This window comes from Phyllosticta capitalensis, assembly GCF_038381095.1.
Source record: "Phyllosticta capitalensis strain CBS 128856 chromosome Unknown BKA78scaffold_4, whole genome shotgun sequence".
Classification (NCBI taxonomy): Eukaryota; Fungi; Ascomycota; class Dothideomycetes; order Botryosphaeriales; family Phyllostictaceae; genus Phyllosticta; species Phyllosticta capitalensis.
The window spans coordinates 812555-832928 of NW_027117442.1; the positions used below are offsets into that span (position 1 = coordinate 812555).

Consider the following 20374-nt stretch of genomic DNA (forward strand, 5'->3'; position numbering starts at 1 on the left):
CTCATGTCGCCAGAACAGAAAACCCCATCTTCTTCAACAACCCACAACACCAAAGCAACAGCTCGCTCTCGCTGCCCGGAAATCCACTGATCAGTAAACTCTTACGCAACAGCAAAGCAAAAATGACCAAGCTTTGCAGAGCCGTCATGCCGGAGAAGCTTAGTTCCTTGGTCGAAAATCCAGTTTCCTCTTCGGGAATGGCGGTGCGCCGCGATGGTTATTTCCTTTCCAAGCCGCATGCCGGCATTTGCGTCCGGGGCTCCCTAATGGAGTCGGTGATAGCGCTGTGCTTTAAATCGTCGCAAGAGTAGAGAGGAGATTTAGTGCGGTCGAGCAGTCCAGTTGGTCAGTCGGTTTGGAGAGATGGCCGACTCGCGAGGTTGCTTGTTAATGCGAAAGCGAAAGGACGACATGCGGGTGTTGTGCGTGTTTTATGCCCGCCTCCAAGACCGTTGACTTCCACTTGTCAAGTTTTAGCTTATGGATTGTTTTGACTTTTGAAATGTGACTCCTCTGTGCACATCGCGAACTGATTCCGTCCCGCGACCCTCAACACCTCAATATCATATACCTAGTAAACAGACTTGCCAAATTGTCCCGGTGCCTTTGACGCTAGCTCGGGAAGTCGGCTACGCGGAACTCGGCATCATCAACATGCCTAAGAAACGCTCGCCCGTCTCTTGCGCCACGATCGGTTAGCGGAGTCACATCCGTAGAGCTTTTGGGGAGTGCTGAACGAACACGACGGACTGCCGAGACACTATCTCGAGAGACTATGCTTTGGACGCGACTCAAGAAGACACGCAGGGAAGTACATGTGAGGCCAGCGGTGGCTTGGAGAGGCGTATATATTGACGACGTATTCGTGTTTCGAAAGATCATGGCAGCTGGTCGTTTCGCCCTTGATCGTGTCTGTGTCGAGACAAAGATTTAAAAATTCTCTCTGTTCTGAAGAGTAGCCGAGAAACAAGTGTCAAACGAAGCAAGACAACAAAATGGATGTCAAGAGTAAAGAAAGTACAACGGCCCCCCTGACGATGGAGAATGCCAACAACGGTAGGACCAGCCCGACCAACCGTCTGCGGCACTGCTCTAGACAATTGGACTGGTTGCTGACACCGACGCAGACCCACCGCCATTCTATTTCGAAAAAGAGATTGACCCTGAGCGCCTCAGAGAATTTGACGCGTACGAGATTCTGATCAAGCATAGCGGGATTCCGGAGCAAGACGTCTTGAAGCATGTCACGGAGCAGGTGCGTAAGTGTCGTTATCAACGTAGTCGATTTGCATGTGCAAATATCGTGAATCAATTCTTGTTCAGCTGAGGTTGTGCGGGGCCTGATGGTTGTTATCAAACCTTGGCACTTTCCTTCTAGGGTCTACTCTTTTTGGGTGCGGTCCATCTGAGAATCAGATCATTTGGTCCCAAAGTCGCATGTTTTAGTGCTTCTTTAAAGTCAACTCTTGCGTTCGCATGTTGTTTTCCGATTCTGGTTTTAGGGGCCACGAATAAGTCCGCGACAGATTCAGGTCGGTAAAAGGAGGAGTAGTGCGCTGACACGGCATAATGCTCATGTAGAGAGACAAAGCGTGGAATGTCTTCCCTTACCCGTGCATTGGGAAATGGCAGTTCCTCGACTGCGGAATCAACAAGTCGGCCGTGTATCCCGAGGTTCTCGAGCGCATCAAGAGCGGCCAAAAGTATCTCGAAGCTGGCTGCGCCTTTGGCCAGGACATTCGGAAATTGGTGATTGCTATGTCTTTGTTCCATACTCGAAGGCTCTTATTCTGATTGTTGGATAGGTCACTGACGGTGCGCCGCCCGCCAACCTCATCGCGGAGGATCTTTCCGACGACCTATGGTCAGTCGGCTTCGATCTCTTTAATGATGCATCGAAGCTGGGCGTTCGATTCATCGCGGCTGACGTACAGGCCGCGTCGAGCCCGCTGACCATGCCGCCGCCCGAGGGCGTCGCTGGCACGGTCGACATGATCCACGCGTCGTGGTTCTTCCATCTTTTCACGCGCACCGAGCAAGTCAATGCTGCTCGAAACCTTATCCAGGCGCTGCGACCTGGGCCGGGAACCTTGATCATGGGCCGCCAGATTGGCAACAAGCATCCTGGTGAGTATGGGAAGAAGATACCGCACAAGGATGGGAGGGAGGGCACGACGGCATATCGTCATACCGAGGAGACCTGGAAGCAGTTGTGGCACGAGGTCGGAGAATCAACCGGGTCCAAGTGGGAAGTGGAACATTATGACGAGTCCGAAATCGACCACAAGTGGGTGCCGTTTGAACCGGAAGGATTGATCAAGCAGCTCTGGGTGGCGAGGCAAGTAGGTTGAAAGGTTCTTCAAAAGCTGCCTTTGCCGTATAATCCAGCTGTAGATTCAAATTGTCCATTTACCTGATTCCGGCCTAGAATGTAGTGGTACGAAGTAAACGTAAAAGCTGGAGGCTGAGTGGAAAGTGTTGAGTGGAAAAGTGCAAGTCGTCATCGATCCAAGATACTCTAGAAATGGGGCTGTATGTTCCTTCATTTTGTCGACGCTCGGGTCCTGGCACGCCTAGGAGGAGCGGTTGCCTGCACTTTGAAAGGCTCGGTGACTCCTGCCCACCTCAAGCTAGCGTCTGCTCAAGTTGGCCCACCCCGCAACCTCTTCGCAACTTTGAACGTAGTAGAAAAGCACGGGCTTCAAGATTCGAGCACTGGCCTCTATGCGCTCGCCCTCTGATTCGTCCATTTCCGTCACGTTTTTGATTCTGTTCTACCCCGGATTCGCAAGTTTTCATATCGCGGGAATACGGGAAACTTTGCAACACAATATTCTCTCTTGGGCGTAAAATGTTGCATGCTAAACTCATGCGGAAAAGTTTCCAGTCAGCAACCGAGAGTGAAAGCAAGACAAGCAGAATGAATTAAGACCACATACTGATGATGGGGGCCTTCTACCGGATGTCAGCTGGATTTCGCACATACAGGTCGTTTCTGGTCGTCCCTTTTGCATGGATGCTCTTGTACCTGATCGTGTCCAGCATGACATCTGCGTACCCAGGCCAGTCCTCAGGGGCAGTCCCACTCTTTTGATTGAAGTGGAGCATCAACATGCGTGAGGCCACGAACATGTCCTCGTCTGAGCCGTTGTCGATAATCCTAATCAGTTCAATCAGTTCCTGGGTCGGACGGCGCCACACCTTCCTCTCGAAACGCGCCAGCGCGTCATTGTAGGGGGGCGGATCACTCGGCAAGTTGGCATACAGTCTCATCCTCGAGACCATGACGTTATGCGCGGCCTTGATGCTGTCCCACTCTGGATTGATATTCGTGCAGATGCCCAAGATCGGATCCACGCGCAAACGGTCGACGCGGCGCGACGTTGGCTCCATGTGCATCACATACCGGCGCGCCGCCATCCTGGACTTCGAGTACGACTCCCAGAGCTCAGGCACACCTTGCATCGCGCAGGACTCCATGTAGCTTTTCAAGCTGTCGTACTGCATCCTAATCATCACCGCCTCGTGGAAGTCGCACAAGGCCAGCCTTGCGGCTCTCATCGTGTTCATGTCTGCCCTGGCGAGCAGTTCGTCGCCATACTGCTTGCGCATGGCATCGATCTCGTCCTTGATGACGTCCATGAGCGTGCCCGCGATAATGCTCTCGTCGTCGTCGTCCTGAACAGTCCTCGGTGACATGAACATGTAGCGCCACATGTGCTCAAGCGTGTACTTCTGCATCTCTTCCATCTTGACAAGTGATCGGAGTCCAAAAATGTCTGCTTTGTAGAAGCTGGAAGTTAGAATATAGAAGATAATGATGGTTGTGAGGGGCGTCGGTGAGCTTCAGAACGGATTAATATGATAGCCTTTCTCCTGGGATTATGTAAGAATTGACGTAACTACTGCAGGCCAACGTGTTCCGTCTCACCCGCGGCACAGGGGGAACCTACCTTTTTTCGACGACTGGACTGCAGAGTCATGCAGCTCACCATGCGGCTCCTGCAGCTGCTCGTCTCTGATTACTCTCCCTTCGCATTCCCCTTCTTTTGTTGAATCTCACTACTTAGCGCAGTCAGTTTGCAGGGCTCGTGAACTTAGGATGCAGAGATTTTGACCCAGCAGACCCGCCTCTCAACGCATCAGCTGCATATGTAGAGCAATTAGATAGACAGATAATGGAGCGCCAAATGTCCATCTATCCTTTGCCTCCATTCTGCTTTGCAGTATCGCACTCAGAATCTCGCTCGCCTTAGAGGCAGGATTACTGGACCATTGCTTGTCCGGTTGTTTCATTGGAGGGGCCGTAGCAAGCGTATTCATGGTAGGGCTAATGTCTGTGGCTCAAGATGGTGTGGAGGCCCTTTTGAATGACAAACCATCTGTCATAATGGTAAGCATAAATCGAAGGTACAGCCAGTGCTAGCTGAATCCAAGATAAAGGTATTCTTACCTGCAACTCTCACTCCACTCGGCTTCTGGGTCCACTAGCTGCAGATCATATCGCAGGAAGAGCGTTGGAATCAGCTGCGTGACGTTAGCTCGCTGACACACCCAATTCAGAGACCTACTCACTTTGGACATTTCCATCCAGCTAATATCTGTAACCCGTCAGCAAAACATAATGGTTTGAGTTCGGTTTGCTCACTTCGTCCAATGCAGGTTCTAGCTCCTGACCCAAAAGCGAAAAAGAAGCGATGCATGTCCTCGCTGCCCTTCTCCATCCATCTCTCCGGACGAAAAGATTCAGGGTCGTGGCCATAAACTTGCTTGTTGCGATGTACGACCCAGGGGTTGACGCCAACAACGGTCCCGGCAGGGATGTATGTTCCTTCGATCTCCGTGCCCCCAGGCGGAACGACACGAGGTAATGTCATTCCAGCAGCGGGGTGCATGCGGAGCGCTTCGTACATGACCGCTTGGAGGTACGGCATGCTGTCGGCTTCAGCGAGAGTGACTGGGTCGCTGAGTCTGTCTTGGCGGCGGAAGTCGTCGATCTCGGCCACCAGCTTTCGCTTTACCTCTGGGTTCTTGAGCACGTAGTAGATGATTGCGCGTGTCGATATGGCTGTCGTATCGCTTCCGGCGAAGATGTTGGACGAGGCCATGGAGACAAGGTCGCTGTAGTCAAACTGCAGGGGTTTCTCTTTGTGAACTGCAAAGAGCTTACTGAGCATGTCCTTTCGGTCTGATCCTCGATCTTTGCGAGCCTCTGTCTCTCGGAGCGTAGATTGACGAAGAGAGCCATTACGAGCGGTCAATGCGAGGTGATTCCCAATCACTGGCTGCAGATAATCGTGGAGCCAGAAGAGCCAGGGCACTTGTCCAACCCAGGAGGCGGACTGAAGCGCATCTTCAATGGCCCGGAACGAACCATCGTCTGCGCCCATTTCCATGAACCCAAACGACTTTGAAAAGGTGATTTCACCGATAATGTCGAAAGCAAAAAGTTGGACCCATTTGCCCATATCGACGGCTTTTCCTTGTCGCTCTTCCATCTTCCTCATGAACAGACCGACTGACTCGTTGACGTACGGCTCGAGGTCTTTCAGCGCTTCCATCGAATATGCTCTCGAAACAAGCCGCCGGTGTTGGCCGTGAATAGCCTCGTCCCGGCCGGCGAAAAGATCAAACTTGCGGCGCCCTTGCCACACACTGTACCAATCACTCTTTTGAAATTTTGTGCCAGCACCGTAGATTTTCTTGATTGCTTTGAGGTCTGCAACGCTGACCTCATTTGGGGCTGTTCGGACCAGGTTTCCATGCTCCTCGTGGAGCCTTATCATCGTTCTGTGAAAGTCATCCGTCCACGACTGCTTCGTGATCCAGTATCTCGAAATGCTGGCCGAAAATGGGCCGGGGATGTTGGCAAGGGGAGAGAAGACGCGGTTGTAGACAATCCATGCTGCCAAGGAGGTAAAGGCGATGACAAGCGATGAGGCGATTTTGTGGTCTGCAACCACAGCCAATATGTCGTAGAGGAGAGCCATGCTTCAAGTCAATCTTTTTCGGTGGAATGTTCTGCAGGTGCGTCCCAGCATTTGATATATTGCTTCGGCACATCCGAACTTGGAAGGTAGGAGTTGATGTTGTCATGGTGAGGGGTCTCGGTAAGCTTCAGGACGGATATAGCCATCCTCCCGGGATTATGCAAGAATCTGGGGTAACTGCAGGCCAAGCTGTTTTATGCAGATCGTGTCTTCAGCATCTCTTTGGCTGAGGTTTCGCAAAGATTTGGCCGAATGTAAGCTGGCTTGGCGACCAACCAATGCAGTTCGGTGGATTCGCTGCAAACATGAACACGAGGTCACAACGACATTCGGTGGCCGAGGCAATGCGACGTAGGCGCGTGTGGCTGGAGTGACGATCGCAGTTATCGAAACAGGGCGTGTGTGATTGGTCGGCGGGGCGAGATGCTGCAAAAGCAGTGGCTTCAATTCGTTGATGGACGAGATGGTTGTGGCTGGGCTCGTGGACGAGTTGCCGTGTCCGCATTCCGCAAGGGCTGAGATGCCGACATCATAATCCGGAGCAGCCGTATGACGCCTGTGCACCCTTGCTCCCCGCACCTTTCACCCACAACTCGTTCGCGGCTACCGTTTCGGGTCCAACATTTGTTAGAGCGTCAATGGCCGATTTTTGTACCGCTGCCCACATGAGTTCTGCGCCACATTGCCGAGCTTCCTTCGTGATGACGGCTTCAACGTGCCCATCCACCCGCTGTTTCCTCTCTCTCACTGCATTCCATCTGCCTTATTCTCTTGCCGTGAGATAGGGCAGTGATCGCATATTAACCCCTTCCCCTTGAGAGGTTTCAAAAAGGCCATACCCCTCCTTCTCCTTCCGCCATCTTGCTCTCTCTTCTCTCTGAGCAGCCGAAGATGGAAAAGTACGACATTGTCATTGTTGGCGCCGGTCCCGTTGGACTGATGCTCGGATGCCAGCTCCAGCGATGGGGCTACAAGATCAAGCACATAGACAACAGAGCAGAGCCGACGCCCACAGGTCGTGCCGATGGCATCCAGCCTCGGTCACTGGATCTGCTCCGAAACATGGGCCTCAAGCGGAGGATAATGTCCCATGATCCCGCCAAAGTCTACGAAGTAGCCTTCTGGGATCCTGGTGCAAAGGGCATTCTCAGGACCGGGACTTGGGCAAGTTGTCCACAATTCATCGATGCGCGGTACCCTTTCACAACGTTGCTGCATCAAGGCTTGATCGAGCGGGCGTTTATCGAAGACATTGAAAAGCATGGCGGCAAGATTCAAAGACCTTGGACCATCACCGCATTTGAAAACGACGGCAAAGACCCAGAGTACCCTGTCTCTGTCAGCATAGCTCATGTTGATGGCGAAGCAACGGAAAACATGCGGGCAAAGTACCTTTTCAGCGGAGAGGGCGCAAGAAGCTTCATTCGGAACCAATTGGGTGTGGAGATTCGACACAAGGACCCCATTGCCCATGTCTGGGGTGTGATGGACGGCGTTGTTCAGACCGATTTCCCGGATATCAAGGTATGCCGTATCGTCCTGTTCCGGAAAGCGCGACTGACTTTGGCAGATGAAATGCACCATTCACTCAGACGCTGGATCCATCATGGTCATTCCCCGAGAAGACAACATGGTGCGCCTGTACATCCAGATTGCATCATCGACAGATCCGGACTGGAATCCCCGGAGAACCGCGACGGAGGAAGAGGTCCAAAACGCGGCCAAAAAAATCATGAAGCCGTACTACATCAAGTGGGATCGCGTCGAATGGTTCTCTGTCTACCCAATCGGTCAGGGCCTTGCGGATCGCTATACTCTTGACGAGCGAGTATTCATGGGCGGCGATTGCTGCCACACCCACAGCCCCAAGGCTGGCCAGGGAATGAACACTGCCTTCCTCGACGGAGCCAATCTCGCATGGAAGATCCACTACGTTGAATCTGGCGTTGCAAAACGCTCCGTCCTGAAGACTTACGAATCCGAGCGTCGCCTCATTGCAGAGAATCTGCTCAACTTCGATGCCAAATACGCCAAGCTCTTCTCATCGCGGCTTCCATCAAGCCACGAAGTCGGTGCTGCCAGCGCACACGCAAAGGACCACCACGCCGAGGAAAACGAGTTTGTCAAGACGTTCAAGGAATCGTGCGAGTTCACCTCTGGCTACGGCGTAGCATACAACCCCAACATCTTCAACTGGTCAGACTCACATCCGGCTCGCTCCCCGCTCTTCCTCTCCTACCAAAACGGCACGAAACTGCGCACCGGCCGTATTCTCCACAACGCAACGGTCACTCGTGTCGTCGACGCCAACGTGGTCCATCTCGAGCAACAGATCCCGCTCAACGGCTCTTTCCGCGTTTTCGTCTTTGGCGGCCAGCCGCAGCGTACGAAGAAGGCACTGGCTGACTTTGCTGCCGCGCTCACAAAACGCAACAGCTTCCTGTCTGTCTTTGAGCGCAAGGATAGAGAGTCGGTTTCGTACCACGAGCGCTACAACCCTCATTCGCACTTCTTCACCTTTGCCACCGTCTTTGCAGCCAGGCGGAGTGAGATTGAAATCGATGAGCTGCTGCCGGCTCTGCTGGCACGGTACAAGGACCTGGTGTTTGCCGATGACAAGACAGACCCTTGCGTGCCGGAAGCCAGCGCGGCGGCACATGCGAAGATGGGGTTGAGCGAGGAAACAGGTGGCATTGTCGTCGTGCGGCCGGATGGATATGTCGGAGCGGTTGTCAAGTTGGTGGAAGGTTCAGGAACCGTCGATGCGCTCAATGAGTACTTTGATACCTTTGTCGACAAAACAGTAGGAGGCGAGAGAGCACAGCTGTAGGTATTTCATGATCCGTGGTCAGTGATCTGTTGCATATTGGCGCGTTCTTAGCGAATTCAAACGTTGATTGTTGATCCTGAGCGTCGATAACGTGAAGTATTTCCGGGCCGTTTCTGAAGCGACACCACCACCTCATGCTGACAGTCATTTCTAGAAGCCGGCACTGCACTTGGGAGAGTGTTCCATCTGGTTCTAATGACATGAGAACTCAAAAGTCGAGCGTCAGAAGCGGAAGCAAAAAACTTGGCTTTTGACTGAACTACATACTTTCACACCAACATGTTCTGAAGTAAATGTTGGCTTATGTCCGTGATCAAGGGAGAAGTCAATTGACATGGAGTGATCAGGTCACTGCCTGCGCGGCCCTCTTGTTCCTCTTCTTCATCCCCCAGCAAGCCGGAAAATCAGAGCAGCGACAGCCAGCGCGACAACAAAAGCGCAGCAGCAACAACAATAGGGACCCCGCCTCCTCCGACTTGGTGAGTCTTGCGCAGCCTTACCGGGGGTGTTTTGGTGAATTCTCGCACCAATCCCTCTACGGTCCACATATGTCTTTGGCTGCGCCTTCTGTCCTGTCAAAGGCCTCTCCCCATTCACCGATGGACGCTGTTCTGTCTCTGCCACTTTCTTCTTTAGTTTTGCCCTCTCTACTTTCAAAGACCTCTGCCTGTCTACTGATGGACACTGGGCCTTCTTTTCCCCTTTCTTGTTTTTCTTTGGTTTTGTCCCCTCTAATTTCAAAGATCTCCCCCTGTCCACTAATGAGTGCTGTACGTTCTCTGTCTCTTTTTTCTTCTTCTTCAGTTGTGCCTTCTCTACTTTCAAAGACCTCTCCCCATCCATTAATGGGCGCTGTGCCGCCTCTTTCCCTTTCTTCTTTTTCTGTAGCTGTGTCCCCTCTGCCTTCAAGGATCTCTGCCCGGCTGCTAATGGACGCTGTGCCGTCTCTTTCCCTTTCTTCTCTTTCTTAGGCTGTGTTCCCTCTACTTTCAAAGACCTCTGTCTGTCTACTAATGGACACTGTGAATTCTCTTTCCCTTCTTTCTTTATCTTTGTTTGTGTCCTCTCTACTCTTGAAGACCTCTCACCGTCCACAAATGGACGCTGTGCCTTTTTCCCGTTCTTCTTTTCATTTCTCTCACTATCAACTAATGGACGTGGTTCCTTCTCTTTGCCTTTATTCTTTTTCTCTGGCTGTGTCTTCTCGACTTTTGAAGACCTCTCCCCATCTACTAATCGACCACTCGAATTTGTGATACCCGTTGTGGAATCGGGGTGCCAACGGGTTGGGCCACTGCAGTCTGAAATTTGACGCAACGCTTCCGTCCTTAGCAAAGAAATCATCTTGTTCAAAATATCATGTTGATGGGTGCGCGAGTTCTCTGGATCCTTGAACACCGAATCAGGTGGGCACCAGTTCAGGTAAATTTTCTGATGCGACGCAGGCTTCGCGAATCCTCCTGGATGGTTCTGAAGGTAAAGAGCACAGCAGTAGCAAGCCGGTTTGCTGCAGCCGATGAACTTATCTCGCTCAAAAGATTCGAGGTTGTTGGCGTAGAAATGTTCGAGGAGCGCTAGCTCGCAGTGAACCCGTGGGCGGAAGTTCTTCTCCTCATAAGACGCCAAAAACCGAGAATAGAGATTGAATTTCCGGTCCATGATGACAAGGTTGTTTTGGTAGCGACGCACATCTTCAGTTGAACCACTCGGTAACATGCGCAAGACGACGCTGTCGAAAGTCTGTCTTACGTCCGCAACGGGAAGATTGTGAGACGAGGGTGCAGCTTTCAAGCAACAGACCTCGAAGCCTTTGAAGAGTTGAGGAAGTCTTTGTGCGGCGGCAATGCATGTGGCTGCGACTTGAAAATGGTAGCCTAGTCGTCCGATGTAATGTCTGGTGAGTTGGAATGGACTGGCGTGAACACTGTCATCGCTGAGAGCCTGGTCCTTGTGGGCCCGTAGGACGTGCATTTGACCCGTTTGTCTTGCTTCGTGGGCCCATTTGCAAGTTTGAAAAACATTCTCTGGGTTGAAAGGAATTCGTTGCAACCAGCGCTGAAGCTTACGATCTGTGGCCGTTGTTCAGTAATCGTTGGCAATTGGAGGAGTATTCTTGCAGGCGCTTACGAGAATCGGTGTTCGAGAGCGTCCTCAAACATCGTCGGCGCTGTGGTCGGAGCAGAGACCAATAATCTTTAATCCTGTGATGACCAAAGCTGATGCAATCTCTGGCAACCGAGTACAAGTCCCTCTCTGTGATGTCGTCCGGATTGCGAGCTAATTCCCCCAAGACTTGCAAGAGACCTTCGACAAAGTGCTTCACTTTTTCCCCTGGACCCTTATTGGCGCTGATCCAATACCGTGGACCTTGGGGACGACTCTCTAGTGCAACGGCAGTCACTGTATCGCCGCCTTTCTCATAATCACAGCTGTACGCAAGATGATTGAGGAACAATTGACGAAGCCGCTCATCCGACAAATTTTCCAGGCTCGCGTCGCGAGATTCAGACACTCGCTCTCCTCTTGTTTGGCCAAGAGTATACAGCAAGATCAGGGGCTCATAGAATCGGCTTAGAAGACGGTGCCGTGGGTCCAGTCGTGGCATTCCTGGTGATGAGGTGGCTCCTAAGTCGCAGTCTGAACTTTTGCTTCTAGGGCTTGATTTTTTGCGATTCGGCATTTTGTGGGAGAGTAGTTCGAATTTGCGGAGAGTCCATGATTTGGAGGGAAGACGAGGGTTGGTAATATACCCTCTCTCTTCACGGCGGGAGCTTTCGGCATCTTGGAATGGTTTGGTACCCAAAAATCGACTCATCCTTGACCACTTACGCTTGGCAGAGTTACCGAAACCAAGATTTGCATGAAGCAGGGTACAGTATCAATAAAAATACTGGAACGTGCGGGTCAACAGTCTCCGAAAGATTCGATTCGTTGTCTTTTTCACGGGTGTGATGTTTTTAGGAAAAGCAAAACTTGGAAGGAATTAGACTCGTGCAGCTGCATAGGTGGGGGAGAGGATTGTACTTTCGTGGCAATCTGGGAACAACCATGTAGAGCCAAATGTTCCCGCAAGACTGGACTCAACGCATACTTTGGTATCCCTTAGCACTACTGCCCCTGATCGTTACCAGCCAGGTTGAGGCATCAATTGTCTCGTCCCGTAGCTTTGAAGGAACACCTTTTGCAACCAATGTCAATCTTACCTATCTGGTTGTGGTTGAATTCATTTGTAGATCATCTATACTCCTTCAATGGCGGCATTTTGAAGTTGGCGTACGTAGTTCGTTCTATTTTCTGGTACCGGACACAAACAAGCAAATCTGCTTTGAGGTGATCTAATCCGGCTCAGCAGAATAAAGAGAGCAGAGTGATAGCGGATGAGCCATCTAAGACAAAATCTTTCTTCCCAATTCCAGATTCGCTACTTCCTTCAACAACTGTGAGCGCCTGTTCTTGAGTAATTCCTCCTCGCCTGCAATTTCCTCGAGCTTTTCGGCTGACAAATCACTCACAAATGTGGGCGAAAAGAGGCGGAGTGGCGTGTCGGGGCCAGATATGAGATGATGTGCCACAGCGTACATAACTAGCGTGTCAACAATCCGTTTTCGAGCGACCTTGTAGTAAGATTTCAAAACATCGTGAAGATCTTGTATCAGATGCTCCTGATTGGACAAGTTCTGACTATTTTCCGTGATGTCTTCAAGGCGCACGACAGTGCCGTGTTGACAGTCGGAGAAAGACCTTGCGGCAGCGGCCTCGCGTATGCGCTCCTGGCGGCTGGAACGGTAAGTGTCAAAGACATCAGAGTGGACGCAACAACCGAACAAAACCAAAGAAAGATCGATCGAGGTAGCTTACAATTTCTCGAGATTGGTGACGAAATAATGGTTCATCGTAGCGGGGAGGCCGTAGCGCTCAACCTGCAAAATGAACTTGACTTGGTCAAACGCCTTCCGGTATCGCGCGTCCAGGTGGTCCACGAGCACAGCATGTAGATTTTCACGTACATGCCTTTCAGGGCAGATGAATTGCAGCAGCGTGGTGACGAACGAGTGGGTGATCGCGACCACGTCGGAGACGTAGCCAAGCGCCAGGGCGTCCCAGTTCTGAGACTGGGCTTTCATCGCTGTGGAGACAAGCAGTGGGTCGAATGAAGCAATTTCGAAACCTCGGGAGTCTTGATAAATCTTCGTCAGCCATCCAGTGATGCCGCTGGGCTTAGGAGCGTGAATGAACTCGGTGTCATGAAGCAGGTCGTTGACATCCTCGGAGGCCGTTACCACGCGGGTTGCACAGCCAACCTCAGAGCCTGATTTGTTTGGACTGAGCCCTTCCTCGGAAGATGGTGCAGGCGTCAAAGCATAGTCGTCGTTCTCTGGGGACGGTGGTATCGGACAATCCAAATCTTCGCGCGCTCGTTTCTTCTTCTCGAAGACGTAGGTGTGGCCGTACTTCTTGAAATCCTCCGCCAGCTTTTCGTTTCGGGAAACGACGCGGGTGGCAATCCTGAGAGCTGGATGCTCAGTGAAAGCATCATCCACCCCATATTTTGCATCAAGTGCATTTTGTGCAATGGCTTGGAAGCGTGCACCCATATCAATCAGAAACTTGGACTGCTCAGAGGCCGTGTCTCGCTTCGGCCCCAACTGTTCAAGAGATTTTGAGCATTCCCGCAGCTTCTTATTGACCTCGGCTTTGACCTATTACGTGTCAGTGAAGTTGTGACGACCAGGAGTATGACTTACTTTTGGGAACTCGCGCCGGATGTGCGCCGCAAGAATCTGCTGTAGCTTAGTCCTGAGCGCGCCAATTCCAACTTTGTCCTTTGGAAGACTATTCCATGGGGCGGTCGAATCGAAGAAGGCTTTCTCGATTGCATTACGGTCCGAATTTGGATCTGCAATCGCGGCCTGTCCCGGGTTGCGTAGAAGTGACCATCCCAGGCGAAGGGGATACTTTTCACCCTCTACCATTTCCATCAACGTCCTTTCCGCTCCCTTATCCACAAGGTCAGGCTTCGTAAGAACCCCAAGAGTCCGCTGTCCTTCTGGATCAAGGTCCTCGGCCATCTGCAGGATCGCTTGGGTTGCAATGTCGACGTTGGCTGGGATAACTGCAAGCATAACCGACCTGGAATTACTCATGTACCCAAGGACCATCTGCTGTACCAAATCGATGTCAGCTTTAGTAGTCACGCCCTGGTTTGCCCGTTTGAAGATGCCTGGGACATCGATTACTGTAAGATGCTGCTCTTCAGGGCCACCGACTTCGATGCTGAGGATGTCTTCTGTAAAGGTCTTCCGTTCGAAGAGGTCGAAAGACTCGGGGCTATTATCTGAGAGCGCCATGACGGCGTGCACCTGTGGTGAACCCCAGTAATTAGCTAAACCTTGTTTTAGAAACACCTTTGTGGTTGTGTGCAACTCACCTCTTTCATGATCGTTGCAAAAGACTCTTGATTCAGCTGAGGCAAGTTGTCCTTCTTCCATGCGCGGACAGCATCACAATGATCTTGACCCGAATTCTTGCCCGGGATGATGCATACCGAGACATACTTGTCTTTGGAGCGATGAAAGCTGATCTGCGTGGCAAAACGCGTGCACAGCTCGCTATCCCGCGGAAAAGGAAGCCGTGTTAGACCTTCGAGAACAGAGCTCTTGCCGCTAGACTGATCTCCGACAACAACAATCTGGGGAAGATCGACGTAATGGCCGACGTTGCACGCGAATAGCTTGTCGATCTTCTTGAGCATGGCTGGATCAGCCATGGACGAAGTTGAAACACTCATCTTGAACAATTTTCGCCAGATAATCAACTGGCAATGCGCAGTAGAAACGACAACGAGACATATCCATATTGGAATGGGGAGTGTGCATGTTAAGTATTGTGCTGGCAAACAGGGAGTGATCAGAGGTCGGTCGCGACGGCGAATGGAAACAGAAACTTTTTGGTGCAACGCTTCCCGCTTGCCGACGACACAACTCAAAATACCTACATCGATTCACAACAAGCTCTCTCCCGTTGAGCCTACAGCATAACCAAGAGCGAAAATATTGATGATAACGATTGCCCGTCCAGCTGGGTCGCAGCTGCAGCGTCTTCAGCGCTTCTCGCAGCCCAAGTTCGCAATCGCAACTCCGCGCTTCCGCGGTCCCATCACCAGCAACCAATCGCAGCGATCGTGGTATCGTAGAAGCGCCATCGCAATGGCGCCCAAGTTCGCGCCGGGCTCTGACGAGAGTTCAATGACGCAGAAGACGGACGCGCTCGTGCAGCAGCACGGGTGGGAGCTCGACGCGGAGGAGATGGGGCTGCGCAAGACGTTCCATTTCAAGACGTACACCAAGGCGCTGGTATGTGTGCGCGACATTACTTGATGCTGTTTCTGATTGCATTCGGTAGGATTTTCTTAACATCATTGGTGTGAGGAGCAAATCCAGGAGCCACCATGCAACCATGACGATTGTAAGTCTCCCCTGCCAGGTCTACCTGCCTGTCTCTTGGGCTGGTAAGGTAGGCAGCGCACGCAATCTTATGCCCCCAAACTGATGAAAAAGAAACCTTCGAGCGTCGAGGTGCATTGGACGACGCATGTGCCGCGCGGTCTTTCCTCCAAGGACATCGACATGGCGCGGTACTGCGAGGAGCAGGCGACAGAAATTGGGACCGTAGAAAAGGGCCAGGGCCAGAACTGCCATACGGGAAAGGCTGCATAGATGAAGCCGATGAAAAGAGCTTGGCTTTTTGGAATGCAAACCTCGTTCACAGTTCTTTCCCCCAAGCAGCACAATCCACATCGCTGGCAAATTGAGGACCTGATTACTGCCTTCCTCTTTCGACAACTTGTTCCATTTCTCCCATCAGCACTTCAACTATACTCATCTGCAATCGATCGACAGACGCCTCAAGGCAGTCTTTCCCACTATCTCCATGAAAATCTTCATCGCGCGTGGAAACCGCATGGACAAAGGCCATGAAAGGGCTTGACTAGTTGGGATGGACTCTTCTTTCGCAACTCTTTCGCCTTTCATGGACTTCATCATTGGCTACCACCATCTACAATTCTCTCCACTTCTCCCATCACCACCAGAGCCATCATCAAAAATCAACCTACAGCTCCCTAAAAGCAATCCTTCCCAGCATCCACCTGGAAAATTCTCGCCAGCATAATCCTCCCAAACCTCTCCGGCCCCGGACTCTTGACCATTCTGCAAATGCGATTACCCGCCTTCGGACTCAACCAATTGCCCGCGTCTCCAGGGATCTCGGAGTCCTCGGGGCCGTGTGTTCTGCGCGCGCGCAGCCGCTCGTCCACGACGCACATGCCGCGCGTCCACTGGCCGCTCGTCTCGACGCGAATGTCCTCGCCTTCCGGCTTGGCGAGGCCCCAGCTGCTGTGTCCGGGGGACAGCGCGTACCAGATGGTCAGCGGGTCATGGAGGGCGAGCGTCACGTCGCCTGGGTTTTCGGGCGGCGCGGACGCAAGCGACGTGATTTTGGCAAAGGTTGACTGCACAAAGGCCGTGACCCACGTTGCGAGCGGAGAGGCCGAAGACGCAGCGACGAGGGGCGAGGTCAGCTTGGTGAAGTCTGCGCAGGTGAGAGCGTGAGTCTCGGTGATGTCGAGCGGGAAGAGGACGAGCTTGAGGGTGCGCGAGAGATTTGGCGGGTAGGGGCCCAGGTATTTGTGCGAAGAGGAGGTCGACTCTGGCACTTTTGGTGGTACAGGGGGCATGGTGGTCGAGGGGATGGGCGATGTGAGTGCGAATACTCGGGCTGCTGCGACGCTGTCGGCATAGACGTTGAATTCTGAGACGGGAGTGACCTGGTTGCGAGCATTCAGCGATGCTCTGAGCGGGGTTGGGAATTGTTTGATCAGATTGAAAGGCGGTGCCTTGATGAAATGTCGAGTAGAATGGGGATGAGGGGTTGGTCGTACATTGCCTATTTCCTTGATTGCACCGCCCATTACGACGACCTCTTTTACTCTTAGAAATGTCTCGGGGTCCTCCGCGGCAGCCAGAGCAAGGTTGGTTAGCGGTCCAATCGCAACGATGCTGACCGTGTTTGGTTCATTCTCCTTTAGAACGCGGAGGATCTCCTGATGAGCGCGGCGATTCGATGGAGTGAAAATGGCGTTTGGTTGCTGTGCTTCTTTGGCGGCTTCTCTGGTTTCTTTGTCGGACGACGAGAGCGCCGAAGCAAACAAGTCCTTCCAAGTCTCTTCTGGAGTGAGATGTGGGTGCTGTCTCCAATTAGACAAAAAATTGCAAAGGCATAACGGCACTCACGCTAGAATGTATCCCGCCAAGTCCATCAATGCCATCTTTTCTTGTGAGCTACGTTACTTGGGTAAGTTGTGTCAAGATGGGACTCACGAAAGTAATCAGCCATCACGATTTGATCAGCCAGGGGTTCTTGGGCGCCGACAGCAACTGTGCAGGGCAGTATGAGCATCTCGTTCAACACCAAAAAAGTAAAGTCATACGTACCGAATGGCTTTGTCTTTCTCAACGTGTCAAAGCCCTCCGGCTGACCCCTCTCCTTTCTCCATGCCATTTCCTTCTCAATCCAGTGGAACATGGAGACCACATTGCGAAGACAGCTGCACTAGGATTAGAAAGTTGCAAGGGGCAAGAATAAATTGTCTCCCAGACCTACCTCACAACATCGATATTGCCCCACGTCAACGTCACGCCCAAAACTTCCAACTCCTCCTTCTTCGCCGAGAAAGCTAGCAGCAGCGCGAGAACGTCGTCAACGCCCTGTCATAAGAGCCAACACATGGTCAGTGAAGAGCAATTTATCTTTGCATGAAGCATCCACCAAACCCGACAACCACCATCCAAGAAAGACGGGCAAGAAATTGAAAATGACTTTCTGAATCGGCATTCTACGACCCACGCAACTCAACACCACAGCGACTTACCGGATCTGTATCAATCAGGATGCGATTGGGGCTCGCACTCGCACTAGCACTTTCAGCCCCAGCTTTCACAGCCCGCTGCTTTTCCTCGTCTTTCACAACATCCTTCTTTTCGCCGGACTCGTCACTCCCCGACTGCTCCTGCGACCCAGCCTTCTCGCGCACTGGCAGGCGGCCGCGCGGGTGATCGTGGTGCTCCACGTGGCACTCGTCGCACTCCGAGTCGGAGCAGGGGTCGTCGTAGAGGAGGTCCATTCTTATCTCTGTTCCCGCTTGGTCTCTCTCTCTCTCTCTCCTTCTTTTTCGAGCGCTGAATGGATCAGATGGAAGAAATGAATTGGGCAGGCGCGAAGGAGAAGAGGAGAATTGAGTTGGCTGTTGATTGTTGTTTGGCGTATAGGGACACTGAGGTAATGGTGATGTTGGACCCCACATGGGCACCCGCCGACGGGTACGTTATCAGAGAGAGGGAGGGCCCCCGGTATCGTTCCTCGTATGCACCCTGGATTCAATTGGCCCAAGCTCTCCTGACCTTCCTTTCCAGAATGATGCAGGGCAAGTTGAGAGAGAGCTCGTGCTTCGTGTCCGCGGGGCGACGTGCTTCATGTCCGCGGGGCGAAGCATGTTGTTTCTGTCTCTTCGTGCGGACAATTGTATAGCTGGTTTGATCAACCGACCAAACCCAAGGTGTGAGAAGATGAGCGGCATGCAGCGGCTTAGAAGTTCAATCCAATTCGATTCCGTATATCCTACAAGAATTTCAAACCAAAGAGAGATACAAAGAGCCCCAAGCTCGAAAAACGCCCGCCTACCCAACCGCCAGACGACATCGCCCACAGACTTCACGCGACTTGGACTAAGCCCAGATGGAGACGGGGGCCGGTTTTGGGTTGGTTGCACCGCCGACTCCGGGAGGGTTGCTTCCCTGTTTTCTCGTCGTTGTGCCAGAACGTGTGGTTTGATTGTATGTACTGTACGCCCGCGCGATCGCTCATCCATCAAATCGTCTGCTGTCCGTCCATCTGTCTATCGTCGCCAGAGGGAGTCTCTCGTGCCGCAACCAAAGGCCCCCCTGTGTCGTGCGTTGCGTTTCGTTTGCGGCTATGCTTTTTGTTGTCCTCTCGCAGAGAACTCCCTTCCCTCTCGGCTAGGAAGTGGTGTGAATCTTGCGCGCACTGCACCCAAAAAAGTAAAACAAGCATGCCTCTGAGATTCATGTGTGGAAATTCGACATGGTACAAAAGGAAAATCATGGTCTCCCTTTCTCCCCCAACCTTGCGGTGCGCCGCGCTAGTCCCCTCTGCGCATGGCTCTGCGCAGGGCTTAGTAGACCTTCTTCTTTTCGTCGACGCTGAATTGACCGGGGCCCATGTTGACAAGGAGCAAAAGACCACCGCTGCCTCGTGTTAGCAATGTGCTAAGCAGCAGAAAACGGGTCACTTACACAATAGACAGAATCTGGAAGAAGTCGTACTTGGCAAAGTCCTTGTGGGGGTGGTGGGGGTGCAGAGTCCAGAAGTTGTTGACCAGCACGTTGAAGATGCTCAGAATCAGGACCAGCATCGTGGCGCTCCACTTGGCCTTGAAGCCCACAACAACCATTACACACGAGATGAAGCCCAGAACCGAGACAAGGACACGCCAGAAGCTCCAGTCGCCCGAGTAGACGAAGCCGACGAAGAGGAAGATGAGGAGGACGCGGCCGGCGAGCTGGAAGTACATCTTGCGGTCCTTCTCGTCGATTTGGGGCAGGCCAGCCGGAGCAAACCGCTTGCGAACCCACGAGTCGGACAAAACCATCAGGAGACCGCCGACGACCGACAAATTGCGCAGGAAGAAGTTGAGGTCGAAGATGAGGCCATATCCGAGCGCTTGCGTTACGACAACACCGAGGAGACCGCCCACTGCGTATTCAGAATGTCTGCGGACAATGATGAAGAAGGAACAGGTGGTCATGGCAATGACGTTGGCAATGAGGAACAAATGCGTAATGCCGCCGGGAACTGCGTTGAAAGATGGTAGCGTTAGCAACTCGCTCGTGGCCAATTGTCTCACGATGGTAGACTCGGCGAGTCTTACTGTGTCTGTAGTCCTTGAGGTAGGTGAGCTGGTCGCTCCACTGGGTAATGATGCGCAGCGCATCCTCCAAAAAGGTGACGACAATCAGGAAGCGTCCAATCGCCGGGAGGTATCTGCATGGTATGCGCAGTCAGTCGACGGTCCCTTGTATTGCCTCTGGCGCGCCGGCAGTGTTGCTGCAGGGCCGCAGGCCGCGTGCACGAGCAGGGAGCACTCACGGCTTCACAGGGTCGGCCAGCGTGTCCAGCCAGTCCTCAATCTTGCTTGTCTGCTCCCTGATGGCGTCCAAGGGACTCGGGTCGTTGGTGGCTTCGGCTCGCCCAGGGCCGCCGAATGGGCTCTGGTTGCCGAGGTGGTAGCCCGCGGTGCCTCTTATTTGGGCCATGACTGGTGGAGAGGTGGAGAGGGGAGGGTAGAGAGCGTGGTTGAAGGAGAGAAGGCGTCGGTGACGGCGAGAAGAGGCCGCGGAGGTTGGCGGGGATGGGAGCTGGAGCGAAGCGCAACGTGGCTGTTCGAAGAAGACACTCTGAGCGCAGCGGCGGCGGAAGC

The 20374-nt window shown here is 52.7% G+C and overlaps 10 protein-coding genes across 10 annotated transcripts; 4 read left to right on the plus strand and 6 right to left on the minus strand.

Annotated features, from left to right (window-relative positions):
• Positions 1–1581: 1581 nt before the first annotated feature.
• On the plus strand, positions 1582–2258 carry BKA78DRAFT_236322 (uncharacterized protein; the record flags this gene model as incomplete). The annotated part of the gene is made up of 2 exons (XM_066883851.1): positions 1582–1749; positions 1806–2258. Coding segments are annotated over 2 exons (621 nt in total), but the record flags the coding sequence as incomplete, so codon positions are not given.
• Positions 2259–2861: 603 nt separating this feature from the next.
• On the minus strand, positions 2862–4078 carry BKA78DRAFT_113056 (uncharacterized protein). Its single transcript, XM_066882291.1, has 2 exons — positions 3954–4078; positions 2862–3876 (listed from the first exon to the last, which is right to left on the minus strand). The coding sequence occupies exon 2, from the start codon at positions 3748–3750 to the stop codon at positions 2956–2958; it is 795 nt and encodes a 264-aa protein (XP_066745204.1). The 5' UTR covers positions 3751–3876; positions 3954–4078; the 3' UTR covers positions 2862–2955.
• On the minus strand, positions 4079–6260 carry BKA78DRAFT_368172 (cytochrome P450). Its single transcript, XM_066892627.1, has 4 exons — positions 4649–6260; positions 4576–4601; positions 4454–4527; positions 4079–4382 (listed from the first exon to the last, which is right to left on the minus strand). Exons 1-4 carry the CDS (start codon positions 5988–5990, stop codon positions 4331–4333), a joined length of 1494 nt encoding a protein of 497 aa, XP_066745205.1. The 5' UTR covers positions 5991–6260; the 3' UTR covers positions 4079–4330.
• Positions 6261–6881: 621 nt separating this feature from the next.
• Positions 6882–8820, plus strand: BKA78DRAFT_250359 (FAD binding domain-containing protein; the record flags this gene model as incomplete). The annotated part of the gene is made up of 2 exons (XM_066884562.1): positions 6882–7514; positions 7561–8820. The coding sequence occupies 2 exons, from the start codon at positions 6882–6884 to the stop codon at positions 8818–8820; spliced, it is 1893 nt and encodes a 630-aa protein (XP_066745206.1).
• A 272-nt stretch (positions 8821–9092) lies between these two features.
• BKA78DRAFT_342678 (uncharacterized protein) lies at positions 9093–11500 on the minus strand (the record flags this gene model as incomplete). The annotated part of the gene is made up of 2 exons (XM_066890400.1): positions 9093–10889; positions 10948–11500. The coding sequence occupies 2 exons, from the start codon at positions 11498–11500 to the stop codon at positions 9202–9204; spliced, it is 2241 nt and encodes a 746-aa protein (XP_066745207.1). The 3' UTR covers positions 9093–9201.
• A 597-nt stretch (positions 11501–12097) lies between these two features.
• Positions 12098–14712, minus strand: BKA78DRAFT_378800 (P-loop containing nucleoside triphosphate hydrolase protein). The gene is made up of 4 exons (XM_066892919.1): positions 14249–14712; positions 13566–14180; positions 12679–13520; positions 12098–12597 (listed from the first exon to the last, which is right to left on the minus strand). The coding sequence occupies exons 1-4, from the start codon at positions 14606–14608 to the stop codon at positions 12207–12209; spliced, it is 2208 nt and encodes a 735-aa protein (XP_066745208.1). The 5' UTR covers positions 14609–14712; the 3' UTR covers positions 12098–12206.
• Positions 14713–15026: 314 nt separating this feature from the next.
• On the plus strand, positions 15027–15536 carry BKA78DRAFT_351769 (pterin 4 alpha carbinolamine dehydratase-domain-containing protein; the record flags this gene model as incomplete). Its single annotated transcript, XM_066891237.1, has 3 exons — positions 15027–15173; positions 15223–15285; positions 15378–15536. 3 exons carry the CDS (start codon positions 15027–15029, stop codon positions 15534–15536), a joined length of 369 nt encoding a protein of 122 aa, XP_066745209.1.
• A 201-nt stretch (positions 15537–15737) lies between these two features.
• BKA78DRAFT_113333 (Inosine/uridine-preferring nucleoside hydrolase domain-containing protein) lies at positions 15738–18462 on the minus strand. The gene is made up of 7 exons (XM_066882294.1): positions 17750–18462; positions 17482–17585; positions 17313–17425; positions 17199–17255; positions 17112–17146; positions 16760–17065; positions 15738–16645 (listed from the first exon to the last, which is right to left on the minus strand). The coding sequence occupies exons 1-7, from the start codon at positions 18179–18181 to the stop codon at positions 15941–15943; spliced, it is 1752 nt and encodes a 583-aa protein (XP_066745210.1). The 5' UTR covers positions 18182–18462; the 3' UTR covers positions 15738–15940.
• BKA78DRAFT_113348 (uncharacterized protein) lies at positions 18057–19182 on the plus strand. Its single transcript, XM_066882297.1, has one exon. It carries the CDS (start codon positions 18180–18182, stop codon positions 18954–18956), a length of 777 nt encoding a protein of 258 aa, XP_066745211.1. The 5' UTR covers positions 18057–18179; the 3' UTR covers positions 18957–19182.
• On the minus strand, positions 19070–20210 carry BKA78DRAFT_249889 (putative COPII-coated vesicle protein SurF4/Erv29; the record flags this gene model as incomplete). The annotated part of the gene is made up of 4 exons (XM_066884514.1): positions 19070–19142; positions 19191–19749; positions 19826–19938; positions 20044–20210. 4 exons carry the CDS (start codon positions 20208–20210, stop codon positions 19070–19072), a joined length of 912 nt encoding a protein of 303 aa, XP_066745212.1.
• Positions 20211–20374: the final 164 nt, after the last annotated feature.